Source organism: Pholcus phalangioides, unplaced genomic scaffold (assembly GCF_987345545.1).
Source record: "Pholcus phalangioides strain wild (caught in Gottingen) unplaced genomic scaffold, Ppha-v1.0 ptg000042l_1, whole genome shotgun sequence".
NCBI classification, from domain to species: domain Eukaryota; kingdom Metazoa; phylum Arthropoda; class Arachnida; order Araneae; family Pholcidae; genus Pholcus; species Pholcus phalangioides.
This window is the reverse complement of record NW_028301628.1, coordinates 29,696,787-29,711,139: the sequence shown is the minus strand read 5'-3', so window position 1 is coordinate 29,711,139 and position 14,353 is coordinate 29,696,787. Positions and strand designations below refer to the sequence as shown.

General features: G+C 35.1%; 1 protein-coding gene across 1 annotated transcript in view; it reads right to left on the bottom strand.

Annotated features, from left to right (window-relative positions):
* Positions 1-3,153: 3,153 nt before the first annotated feature.
* LOC149064772 (neuronal membrane glycoprotein M6-a-like) overlaps positions 3,154-14,353 on the bottom strand; it is a 28,352-nt gene continuing 17,152 nt past the window's right edge. Inside the window, exons 2-7 of the mRNA XM_089254969.1 lie at positions 8,628-8,784; positions 7,950-8,109; positions 7,477-7,630; positions 6,172-6,251; positions 6,010-6,075; positions 3,154-4,230 (exon numbers count right to left, since the gene is read on the bottom strand). Coding sequence (XP_089111095.1) covers positions 4,102-4,230; positions 6,010-6,075; positions 6,172-6,251; positions 7,477-7,630; positions 7,950-8,109; positions 8,628-8,784 — 746 coding nt within the window. The 3' untranslated portion in view covers positions 3,154-4,101. The remainder of the gene's footprint in view (positions 4,231-6,009; positions 6,076-6,171; positions 6,252-7,476; positions 7,631-7,949; positions 8,110-8,627; positions 8,785-14,353) is intronic.

Below are 14,353 nucleotides of genomic sequence, written 5' to 3'. Positions count from 1 at the left end.
GGTTTCTTTTTCTCTTCACAAAGAAGCAGCTACAGTAGTGACATTATCATGCTAGGGGCAGGTGGTCCTATAATCCAATAAAAACACCAGCTGTCCTTAAAGGACAAAGACTAGTGTACTAGTAGTTACCTCATATACATTTTCATTTTCTTTCCCATAAGAAGTATCACATCCCCTACTGTATATTTCCCAGTCTTGATATTCAATAGTTTTTTTATAATTTCACACACACACACTGTTAAGCCCAGTTAATCAAGGATCTACTGTATAGTAGTAACAGATTTATGAAAAATAATCAGCTATATACAAGGTGATTATAATTTAAGTTTTGATTCAAAAACTATACAATAAGTACTGATCAGAATGACTTGAAAATTTGCATGGATACTCCTGAAGCAATGGAAGTTTCTTTCGCAAAAGAAAAAAGTGCAAAATGTGCAAGTAGATGATGCTGTACTTGGCCAGCAGTATAATCTATTTTGTGCAACCACATCATTTCGGCACTTCCACAGCATCAGTGTGTGGATAGAACTTCTATCAAGATGCACATTGCAATACCAGCAAAGCAGCTGCTGAAGACCCATTTTAACAGGATGCACCTTAACCCTTGCAACTTCTGGCTGTGGAGGTACCTCAAAATGTTATAAACTGTGGTCAGATTGCAAACTTTGGTGAATTGCAATCTCCAGCACATTTTCTATATGTTAGAAGTTCCTCAGGAATATTAATGGGGGGTGGGGAAGGCGTTTGGTTTAATAAAGCTGAAATTGCAAGCACATCCACATCATGACCATGGCATACTCCGATTCTGTTGAACAACAATTTTTGTGCTTTCAACCTCAGGTTGGACAACATATTTAACATTTCTTAAGTAAGTTGTAGTTATTTGTTTAATTACTTCATTTTTTGTGATGTTTCCATGAATTATGAAATCGTGAAATGCTATAATTAAGGTATCATTTTGCCATGACTGGCTATTGTTTCCATTCTGCGAGCAAATTTCCCACATGTTGGATGATGTCATTAATTTTATATTTTTAAGTATTTTTTCCCCTTTATCAAATAAAATTGAATTTTTTCAGGAATATTCATGTCAATTTTCAAGTCATTCTGACAATTGCTCTTTTTTTACAGTGTTTTGATATCAGAACCTTAGTTATAATCACCCTGTATATTGTAAATCATTGCAAATTAATCTGCATTATTTATGCTTCATTAAATACATTATATTCACCTAATTTTTATTACTTTTTGCAAAATAGCTTCCTAATTAGGTATACTGAAAGTAACTGGAGAAAAACCTTTATATATTATATGATTAATAATAACATTAAAAGAATTTTCAAACACACAATAATCCATTGAGTTAAGCAAAAAATAATTAAATTTGAAAAGGTGGTTTTTGTTAAAATGTAATAAATATTTATTGATTAATTAACATGGGAATAGTGTTAATTACATTAATAAACATTTTATTTTAATTAATTATTGGAAGTGTGAATGATTTTTCAGAAATTTCATTGTTTTTAATGTTAATACCTATTTAAAACAAAAAAACCGGTTTAAGTTCGTTTTTTTAAACCAAAAAAACCTGGTTTTTTGGTTTTTTTACCAACCCTGCTTGAAGATGATGGCTTGATGTAGCTTATTACTAAAAGTTATGAAAACGTCCTTCCTATATATTTACACAAGGTTGGACGCATAAATCATGATAAATTGTATAATTAGATTTCTAGAGAATGCAAGATAGCAGGAAACTTCAAAATGTACAAATGAAAAAGCATGATTACTGTATGGAATTATCAAGCATATGCATATACAAAGTGTATAGGAAAGTCCCTCTATCCTGACATAACTCAAGAAACCATGATACTAGAAGTATACTTCCAATGGCAAAAAGTATCCAAATAACGTGTAGATCTGAGGTATACATTATTCATATTGCAAGGGATTATATAGTTATTAAAATAAAAACTTTAGCTTTTTTATTTGGTCACCCTGTCCTAAAAACCCAATTATAAAATTGTTGCCCTGTCTCTTCTGAGCCCAACAAAAAAATTCCATGTTTTTAAGTGCAATATTTGCTGAGATATTTAAATTCCAAAATTGCTGAAATTGAAGGAAGGGACAGCATATCGTGGTAAGTAAAGAATGAGCTTGTCCGTTGTTTATGCAGTTCTTTTGATAGGTTGCATGAAAGCATACAGTATTTCATATTTTTGCGGCATGAATTGGGCTTTATAACATGTGATGAACAAATATAGCTTTCCAAACCCCCCTTTTTTTCAATGCAAATAAATTTTCTTCACTTCATGATTCTGTTCAAGAATTTGGAACTTTTGTTCCCTCAAAGTGTTCTAGTTCTGGAACATTCAGTGTTTTTGATAAAATATGCAGTACTTGATGATTTTGTTCAATAATTTTTTATTCTGGAAAGTAATAACAGAGTATCAGAAAATTTCATTTATTATCACCCTTCGTTTTTATTCATTCCATTCGTCAACATTCCTTTGAATAGTCAAACCATTTTTTTTTCTGTATAAATCAGCTATTCTATTGATAACAGAATTCAAGTTTCTTTTAAGAGGTTTTTTGCTATGGATCCTTCATGCTGGTCAACACAAGTTAGAGGAAGCCCACCAGCGTTCGTTCACCATGTGCTAGACACGGCTACTTAACCTTTTGAAGGGTGGTGAGACAGATAGTGTTCCTTCTGTTTTTTTATAGGTTTTGCGTAAATGTCTGCCCTTCAAAGAGTTAAGGTCTGCACCACAACAAAATTCAGATTGTACCTTAAGCCTTCACTCCTAGTAGATTCCTTCAAATCATCATAATGATGCAATTGAAAGGTGTTCTAATTAATAAATAAATACTAATTTTAAAATTTCCCTGGAAAGATGTATGCTAGGCATTATAAGGAGAGATAGAAAATGAATCACTTGGATAAAAAGCCAAACAAAAGTGTATAATGCCACAGCTGTGGGTATCCTGGGTTAGTACTCTGGGATGTTGAACATTCAAGGAGGTGCCCTCAGACACAAGATTAAGTGATGAGATCCAAAAGATGGCCAGAGTCAACTGGCAATAGATTAAATGGATGCAGTGGATTGAAAATTGTTGATGATATTGATAACAGGACACAAAAGTCACAACTCTTGTTTAAAATAATTTATTGAATGTGTATAAATCCACACCATGATACAATCAGTCTTTTAAAATGATCAAAGAAAGGAAAAAAAAATACACGTTTCAGTCTTTTTTTTAAGCTTTACATATAAAATACACTTATGAAGTACAATATACTTTGACAGAACAGTTTCCAAACATCAGGAGTAATTGTATAACAATATTACAGTCATGATATCAATAAAATTTCCTTCACAACGAGGCATAAAAACATTTATGTCAAAGACAAGCAACGTATAGGCTGAAGCATATTTTTTTGCGTACATACAAACATTTAATGTTATATTTATAATAACCATTGTCTATATCTTTTGTATTTGTGATTTTCATTAAGGATGATAATGAGCAGTTTTATGATATTCTGAACATAATGAAAATTATTGTTTATTTATATATATTTTTTGCTTATGATTGAAGCAAGGGAGTTTTTCCTCCCATTTCTTTATTCAAAGAGAGGTGTTTATGTACTTTTTTCAATTATTGATAATATTTATGATCTAGCAAGAATGTGGCAGTATGAAACAATGAAATCTAAATGAATGAAAACAGTGTTATATTGAAGAAAATAACACTGAAGACATTTCCGCCAAGGAAATTTCAAGATGAAGAAATTACACAGTCTTAATTCTAGTTTGTAAAACAAAGTTTTTTTTTTATTCGAACTTTTAATTAGTTATTCCCATAAAATTTTTATATTTTGTGTTCAAAACATCTTTACTTCAATGTTCTTAAATAGTGTGAGTTTAAAGAAGGGGGGCCTTCTTTTTTTTCTCATATTAAATAAAATTTAGAGGGAATAATACATAAAAATTTTATAAATGGGAGATAGAACATAATGATATTTTTTTCCCATTTAAAAGTAATTTATCTCTTCCCGTGCAGTTTCTCCTCCTTGAAAATTCCTTGGCTTATGTCCTAAAAGCGATCTTTCGGGAGAGTTCCCATCTCCGAATCTTGAAGATATTGCAGTTCTTGGAGATCGTGGAACTTCTCGTGGTCTTTTATACGAGTGTAGTTTGCTGCAAGGCACATCAGGTAGTGCACCTGTTGATAAAACAGAATGAATATGTGTTATTTATGTATTATCTTTTAACGTGTGTGATATATATATGACTTTCAGACCCAATACTCACAAATGTGGCATGGTTTTTTTCTCTCTGTAGATATTCTTTTCTAAGCTCTGAGACTTTGGTATTCAGCTCTGACTTCAATGATAAAACACCCACATTCCTTGAAGTCAGAGGTTAGGGCTGACCCACCACCCCTTGTGTTAAAAAAAACAACATATCTACAGCAAAAAAAAAAAACCCCCTTCCCCTTTTCCCCAGTTTTTGCATATAGGGTCTGAAAGGGAGATATATAACTTATAGCTACCAAAAACATGTTGATCAAAGACGTTATAGGGAAAAACATTGCCATTCTCCAGCTGTTCATACAAAGTATGGAAGACTGGACACCAAGTGGAGATGAAGATGAGTTTTGGAAAGAAAATTAATATGCCTCTGGGGGGGGGGGGGCAAACGATTGATCATCATGCCAGTGATAACTGGATGCGCCCATTGATAAGACTACAGACCCACGACTACTGACAACCCGATGGCGACAATTGAATTCCTATATACGGAAACAGGACGATATAACAACATGGTTGACTATGATTAGCTGATTTACTATGATTCGAAGTTTTTTATACCAAGATTATATTGATGATCATTTGATTAATTCATGATTACCATATTGTTATATGATGGACAGCTATACGCTATCACCTTATAATCATATTTATAATTTCGATTGCCATAGTTTGTTTGCATTTTATTTATCTGTTGTAAGATTTCAAATTTATGATTGCTGATGTACCATGATGATTATATCAATTTATTTTTTGTTGAATTCATCTGAGGCGGCTATGTTCCTTTGGTTTTAACCCTTTAAGTGGTTTTTAAAATTTTCCTGATCTGTGCATTATAACTGCATGTTAAGAACCTGAGATATTTCGAGGTGACCAAAATATAGCAGATCAATTTGGCGAAATATCTCGGGATTGACGACAATTTGATGATGGGTCTTGGAGCTGCTATGACGGTTAATAAAATTTGCAGATACATCCAACCTTCAGGAACACTTTGATATCTCTCAGAGATGAGAAGCGGGGTGTGTCCAGTCCTCAGAGGTGCATTTATGGTTTTGCTGCCCCTCTCTCATTCCAGCCTGATTTTCTTGACTGCTCATTCCTCGAATTCACATTCACCTCCCTGTGCCCCCCCCCCCCACCCTTGCTACTACACCTGTATCTGTAAGTCACTCACATTCTTGCATTTACCCCAATGTCCTGGAGCAGGTCCCCTAGGTTAGCATTTTAGGTGAGAACCCCCTTCCCAAGCCAGACTTTCCACAAATCCTTTTATAGTGAATTTAAAACATGGAAAAACAGAAAATGATTGTAATTGTCTGGGGAGCCCAGTTAGTCCCACTCTTGTTAGGGCCTCATGCATGCTAGCTTACTGTTTTGGGCTCTCACAAGAGTGAGGCTGACAGAGCTCCAGCAATGAAGCTCGGGACAATTACCATAATTTTTTTCTCATGCTATAAAAAGGCCTGTGAAATGCCTGGCTTGGACCCACCAAAGATCCCAGCTTAGTGACACTGGGGTGGTGACTGAGTTTTATAGGAAATTTGCATCATAATAAAAAGTAATTATGGGATTACATTACGTGCAGAAAATATAACTTTCCCCCCCCCCATATTTTTTTGAAATTAAATGAGAGACTTTTAGAAATGACATGTTTGTGTTTTCCTCATATTTTCATAGCTTATACTCACTAAACTGATGATGACGAGTAACGCAGCTGCCAATGATAGAGCAAAATACAGTCCTGCTGCTCCAACCTGTCAAAGAAATTGAATACAGACTTAATTGAAATACTTGTTTATATATTTCCTATTCAAGATCATTTTGTTTTGTTAAATTATTGATTTACGTACCGTGTCCGTGCACAAAACTTTTCTCTTTCCATCACATAAATTTAACATCTCCGGCTTTGTTCCATTTGGGAAAAGGAAATCTGAAACATGAATTTGTCCATGTTAGGTTTATGTGTTTTAGAAATATGCTATTGAAGTTGACCTCTGAAGTTGGAGGTCCTCTTACCACAGACTGATAATTACTACGTACTGATAAAACGCACATGCATTTATCTGAGAAACTTCTGAAAAATTGATATTTTCCAGAGCGTTTTATGTGAAGCATACACAAACATTTTCTACTCCATTTTCCAATGCATGGACTTTTTCATGTGTCACTCATTTTTTATCATTTGCTTCGTTTGGGGTTTGCAGATGTGCATATATGAGATTGTACCACATTTTAAATTGGTGCATGTTGTACCTTGGCATATTTATGCTGTCAAAGTTATACACATTGGTGGCGATACAGGGGTCATTGTGCATCAGCTTCACTGGCAGTGCAGACTGATTTAATGTATATGTATGAATTGGCATCATCATGTCCCCTCCCCAGCTAGGGTTACCAGACATCCTCCACTATGATGTTTCAAGTGCCTTAATACATTTTGGGAAATGTTTCCTTTTTGTCCTCCTTTTTCATTTCCTTAATTATTTTCCTTTTTTTCTCGGAAAACTTTTTTTTGCTCACTCTGAAACTATATGCAACTTGTATCTCTTCATTGCTATGAGTGTTTTTTCCCCCACGGGCATTGACCAATAGTAGTCGAAATTCCCAGGATTTTTTCTGTATTTGCTTTTTTTTAGTGTTTCTGTTTTAAATGGGAAAAACTATTGTTGTGTGGCTGGTTTCATTGGTCAGTAAAGTGGCACCATCTGTTGTAGAAATTGGGAAAAGTGACGTTACTAAGGATGTGTGTGCACAGGCATCCTCCTTCCTCATTTTTCGAATCTGGAAAACCCTACTCCTAGTCTGTCAAGTCCATCTCCATCTATGGGTTATACATATTTAGTGTTTGAGAAGTGCTGCCATCTACCCTCGACATTGAAAGTGAAAGTGGCAGATGTCTGAATTTTCGAGCTTTACGTTAGTGTCATGTTGAAGGTCTGCCTACAATAGATTAATGCTGGTAAATTGAATTGGTTTTTTTTTGTAATGTTAATTGCAATTTAATTTTTATTTCTTGATGAATTAAATTATTTATGGATCAATTTTTTTTAAATAAATTGATTGCCTCAAGTGATTGAGTGATCACAGTTCCCTGAAATATTTAAAAGAAGGAATGTGTTTGTGTTCCGGAACTGAATGCTATAAATGCAACTCACTGAATTGCTGCAAGTTGACGCATTTACTGTTGTCGTAGTAATAGGTTTCGTTGCTGCACAATCCTCTGAGGATGTAGAAGACGAAGACAATAGTCACCAGACAGCAAACGACTGCCAACCAAATTATGTTCAGCAGGTAAACAATACTCATGCACTAAAACACCAAAAGAAAGAGAAAAATTCAGATCAGATGAATATTTATATCTTATAACCATTTATTATGAGATTAAACAGGCATCTTCAACCTGCTTGCTTGTAAGCACCGAGGTGCTCACGGAAGCATTCAAGAGTGATCGAGAATTAATCATTGACATTTTAATTAAACAGCACTGAAGGATTAGCATTACGCTTATCTGGTCAGAGCGGCCACATGATGGACATAAATGCTCCTAACTCGAGAAAGGTTAAAGACCATGGCAAATTACATTGCATGAAGTTTGACTAGAGAAAATTGACTTTTAGAAATTTCTCACCAAAGCACATGATATCCTTCCACCGACTCTGGATTTCCAACCTCGATAGATTTTCGACCTTGTCGCACCAGTGGAAAAGACACCGACGAATAAGAGCACGATGCTCAGCATACCCATGAAGGCACCAATTATGATGAATACCACCTGGATATCATTCAACCTATGAATTAAGTAGTAAAAATTAAATCAATGTGTGCATAAATTTATACAACACATTAAAAAAGGGTGCATCTTTTACACAAAATTTTGATTTGCAAGGAAGAAAATGAATGGAATTTACCCATTTATTCATACAGGGTACAAATCTATCGAACACCCAATAATTACGCACATGATTCCTTGTGAAAAACTAATATGGAAAAGTGTTTTTCATTTTTGGGATCAGACGAATATGAAGGGAGTTATAAATTTTGTGACGCGTTGCGCACGAAACAGCCAACGGGAAAAAAATCCCCATGCAATGCATTTCCACTAAGTGAAAATAAACTGAAATATTCAACCCATTTTTTTTTTTAAACAACATTTTTCCATGTTAGTTTTTCACAAGGAATCACGTGTGTGTAATTATTTGGCGGTAGATAGTATATCCACCTTGTAGATAATAGTTCTTAATCGATCAAATCATATTCATTCAGTTATTGATTAATAAATTCATTTGTTTTTTTACATGAAACTCACCATTCAGAGTTATAACTGAACACTGAATGAAACATGCGTATAGTTCTGTCCACTGCATAATATAGGCATCCTAAGAACATTCCTGAACCGGCCACGCAGAGGATGGTCGCTATCAGGGTCCCGTAAGGGACTCGTGTCAGACATTTACCACAACAACCTGCAAAGAATAGAGATATGAAGTCAGTATTTTTTTTTAGTGTACCATCTATATGTACTGGAACTTTTTCTAGTTGGGATGAACGGAGGCATATTTACGTATATGAGTGGACGTTGTATCGGGCTCCACACTTAATTCAGAATTTTTTATTGATTTTGTAATTTATTTTATTCTGAAGTTTCATAAGTTCTGGGACTTTTTCTTTCATCAACTCGATAATTTTCACAAATTCTGGGATTTTTTCCTTTCATTAATTCTGAATTTTCATTGGTGCGTGAATTGTATCTAAATTATTTTTCATTTTTTAATCATTTATAAATTTCCACGAGTTCCCAGATCATTAGCACCTAATTGTTATTTGTTTTCAAATGCTTTCTTTCATCAATTTAAAATTTTCTTCAGTTCTGAATCTTCATCGATTCAAAATTTTCAAAAATTTTTGTGCAATTTCTGTGACTTCTCTTCAAAATACAGTGGATCCCGCTTATAACGTTTTTCAAAAAACCGCCATGGAAAAACGTTTTAAACGGGAAATCGTTATGCGAATTACTCAGAAGTAAGACCCTGAAAATAAGTCGCACTAAGCGGGAAAATGTTATAAGTGGGAACGTTATAACCGGGATTGACTATATGAAATCGGAACTAAGCCTCGAAATTATTTTCACACTGGGCCCTGAGTCTGATAAGGACGGCCCTAACGGGTGTGTGTGTGTGTAGAGGCAAACACACACACCTTGTGGCGTTGCAACCATAGGAACCAGCAGTGAAATTCATTTTAAAAGAAATTGTTTAATATTTTTAATTCCGTGCCCCAAAATAGAATTTATTTTAACGAAAAAAATGAAATAAATTATCACAAATTTACTCCAAGTGATAATTTTTCCTCCCTTTGAAACTATCCGAATGCTGTTATGGTTAACAGCAATGGGAACAAGACTGAATTCAATGTAAACATCGAATTCGATAATTGCTAAATCAAATAACAGATAAACGAAATCGCAATAGAGCTTAACGGGATATATCGTATGTACTGTATACGTATTGAAGGGGCACCAAAAAGTGGGTAAGGGAGCCAAAAAAAAAAAAGTTCAAGATAAACCAGTTGACCTTCGCTCTGTTTATTCACCTTATCCAGGTGCTTCACCTCAACGAACAACATTCTATCATTTAGAGAGATTAAAAAAAAAAATGAAAGTTTTCTCGCTCGATGTTCGCTCTCTTGGTATCTAATCTGCCAGCAAATTAGGGACGGGTCGAGTCGCTGGGCTTGAGTGTTGCTCGTTGTGCGGATGGTCTTTGTGTCTGGTTCGCAGCAACGGGATTTTTTTTTTTTGGTATAATTCAGTGCCCTGAGTTTTCTGAACTTGTAGAAAAAGGATTCGTTCTTATTTTTTCCTTCATATATATTTTTTTACAGATCTAGTTAATTAGCTGCGCTACTCTTAATTATTATTTTTTTACTTATCTATTTTTTGCAGATTTTCCGCACGTCACATCTTGTCTAGAATTGAATGTTCGGAGATGTTTGAGGAATAAGCGGTCAAAAGAAAATTAGAATATGGGAGAATCGGCAAAATTTGTATACTCAACAGGTGGTAAAACAATAAATCCACCTCTGCTTAGAGAGCGAAGGACTAGGTGAGTGAGTGACCAAATCAGTGAAAACGCGTGTGACCAAAAGAGTGACAGAGTGCAAAGGATCAGGTCGATGAGCGAGGTCTCTAATCAACGCTTATCCGTGGCTCACCAGAGCAGTTTAACAAAGAATCTCTTCAAAAAAACCTTGCCAAGGCCGCTGCTCCACATCACCTCTGGTAAAGGTTGGCGGCGCATAGTTTGAGCACCCCCTAAACTGAGTATGGAAGTAATCAAAAGAGGACCTAGAGAACTTAAGACCAGGTGAGAGAAACCGAAAAAGTGATCATGGGAGTGATGGAAAGAGAGGGTTTGAACTAGTGGGGGGAAAAAAAATTACACAAAAAGTGGAAACATTTTTACTTATAAAATAATGTAAAAAAAACTTTTTCCTGGAACTATGTAGTTTTGGAGGGGAACGTGCAAAGAGTTATGACTGTTCAGTCAAAAAATCAGTTGCAGTCCAGTCTCAAAGCAAATGATACACCGTTTGGGAACCACGACTTGAACTTGTGAAATAAAATTACCTCAGACATGAAAAAAGGTTACTGGATCCTGCAAAGCATTTTCAAAGTTGAAATTATAAAGAATTTCTGTTCCCGAAATTTCTGAAAAAATTTAAATGGTTTTATAAATTAGAAGAAAAACTTAAAAACGAATTTTTAGTTTGCAAAGAGAGAGAGCTCAGAAATAAAAATAAAAACTTAAGAAAAAACCGGTTTTTTTAAAATTTTTCCTTAGGCCGGTATTACACTATAAAAGTTTGATAAAATCCCTTTTATAAAACTTGAAAAATTCAACCAATAAAGCTCATAGGTTACATTCTAGAAAATGCAACCTGTGACCTTATTAGCTGCATTTTTCAAGTTTTGTAAAAGGACTTTTATCAAACTTTTATAGTGTAAAGCCGGGATTACACTATTAAAGTTTGATAAAAGTAATTTCATAAAACTTGAAAAATTCCACCAATAAGATTATCGGTTGCATTTGCTCGAATGTAGCCTATGAGCTTTATTGGTTGAATTTTTTGAGTTTTATAAAAGGGATTTTATCAAACTTTTATAGTGTAATCCCGGCCTTGGAAAGCCTTTTGGCGAAAAAAATTAAAGCAGGAAGTAAAGACAGAATCAACGAATTGGTAAAATTATGAATTCCAGTTTCCAAGTTTTCATGAATTTAAAAGAGAATAAAGGTAAAAAAAAGAAAGTTTTTTTAAAAGCTTCAAATTTACTTGAGGAAAAAAAATCCAGATTCTTTTTAAGAATCAAAATTCCCTAAAAAAATCAGAAAATTGTAAAAAAAATCAAATAGTCTGGGATCGAAAATTATTTAACTGTATCTCTTAAATTTGAAAAAATATAAGTTTAAAATTTCTTTTTAACAAAATTACTAGATTTCATTATATACGAATGCAGGTGAAGCAAAAAAAATATATATATTCACGTGATTCATCCAATAACCCGTCTTTGTATGCGCGTGATATACATTGCATAGCTGTTTCAAAAAAAAAAATCGATCGCAAGACAGTGCCTCAATCTGGGACAAAAATCCAATAACACGGCAAATTCATGCGGACATGTTTTTAGTTACACGACAAACAAACGTGACTGGTCACCCTCCAGGCACAAAAATATCAGACATTTGTTTTTCTACTAGAAAAACTACCAACTATCTATCGATAGAACGACGATAATAACCTGGGAACTAAATATTCATGGACTATACTTCTGTTTTGGTATATCCAGTGCACTCTAAATACGTAAAGTTATTGATAGGGAATGACCCGATTCGTAGTTTCGGAATGTCCATGCGAAGATGATCCAGAAATCACGGGTCATGTCTTATTCTTCTACATTGGGATAACCCCATTGTTCACTGTCTAAAACTAGTTTTTCCTCACAAAAAATATAGCTTCTCTAGAGCAAGAAATGAACTATTCCAAAAATATATATACATATACATTTTTATACATTTCTGATGTGACAAATAAATAAACGTCTCAACAATGGCTGTTTGTTCCGTCCGACGAGTCACAAACAAGATGACCCAGAAGCCGTCACCCCCATAGTGATGACAGCGCTCTTTTTCCTGATCGATTTGACGCCAGAACTAAAAGCGTGACCAAAATTTTAATACAGTAGGAAATCACGTAGATGACCACGTCACGTGACTGACTAATCTAACGAACCTTCATTCGGATCACGGCAATGTGGCCACTGAGAGTTAATAAAATCATTTACGAAGTTTTCGGTGTGCGCATGCGTACGTAAATTGTTGATGCGGGGGGGAGGGGGCACATCGTGGTTGATTTATTGATTCTACGTCATGTCCATATGACGAGATGGAGTCAAACTGTGACTTCTTGATACGAAGTGTGAGGTAGATCTCGTTTATATACGTATTCAAAAACAGGAAATTGTGGCCAGGGCCTTGGAACATTGCCCCCGAGGACGTTCGTATAATGCCTTTATACGCGCCAGTAACTTCCCGATGATGGCGGACTCAGACTCTCAGTTCTGCTACAAAGACTCTCACTAAAGCACAACAACGCATTAAAAGAATTAAGTTTTTTTCTTTATAAACGTGGGAAGTTTCTAAGGAGAATGTGATTGGGAAAGTGGGGAGGATAACGATGCCAAACGTTCGATACCATCCTTTCTCTTTATACCAATACGCTGAGATTCTTCTCACAGAAATCATGGAGCCAATTTTCCTATGTACAAGTTACCATAGGAATTACGATCTGGATTTTTCGTTATATGAGTCAAACCTGTAACAATGAATCATTTTCTAGAGTTGTGTGTGGGTGGGGTGGGGGACGTTCTCCCCACATTAGCAGTGGAAAAGTCATCTAGTACAGTCAACCCTCGGTTTGTGTACAAAACGGTTTATACGAAGAACAAAAATTGATTCGATTTACGAACATGCGAGCCGGTAAAAATTCGACTAAATTCCGAAGGGGGAACAGTACAGAAATTGAGAAGTCTATATATACGGTCACATGGCATGAGCTTAAGCTCTTAAAAATGATCCATGGGCTCGGTTCAAATACGACCCAGCCCATATATCAGCATATCATTTCAGAAACTTTTAGAAAGTTTATATCAAAGAAATTTTTCAGAGATGTTTTTTGCAATCATCTCCGACACAAAATCAACATCATTTTATTGTCTTACGTTGCTCATTGATGAAGCTTGGCAGCAAGTGACTTACAGAACTAGTCATTGTGGCCAGATTGCTTTGCAGGCAGAAATTTCGAGGGGGGTTTGACACTGAGATTAATAGATTAAATTAATGAGACTCTAGTCACATGGGTCCGTCTCTGCATTGGTATAGGATATAAACCCGTTATTTTGTAAGGTTTGGATTGTCTCGCCTTAGGCAAAGTGTTTTCAGTGTCAGTGTGGTAATTTCAATTGGTTTTGCTTTATGCACTTGAGCGATAAACAATGTTATAAAAATTGACACGAGAAATCCTCGCGGTCTCAGAAACTCGAATTAATCTATTTTACATCCATCCTTTATGGGAAAAATTATTTGAACAAACTGGTTTACAAACGGATTTCAGGAACGAATTAGTTCGTAAACCGAGGGTTGACTGTATTTGGTTTTTCTGTTTGCTCCGCAAGGCAGGGGGTCCAAGTTCATCGTTGACTTCATTTCTTCTTTTCTCTTGTTGCAGCAGTTGGAGGGGTTGTTTGAAGATTTCTATTGCTTCTGTGTAAAAAATTGTTTTTACTGGAGTGCCGAATACACCCGTTAAGCTAGAGGGCTCTCAACCTTTTCTGTTCCATAAACGCTTAGTTAATAAGACGGAGGCCGGAGAACCATCCTGCCGATGAGGTGAAGGCTACGGACACCTTTACAGAACAAAATTCAGCATATAATAATGCAAAAAACAATAAATTTGTTGTTTTCTCATCAAAGCTCACGG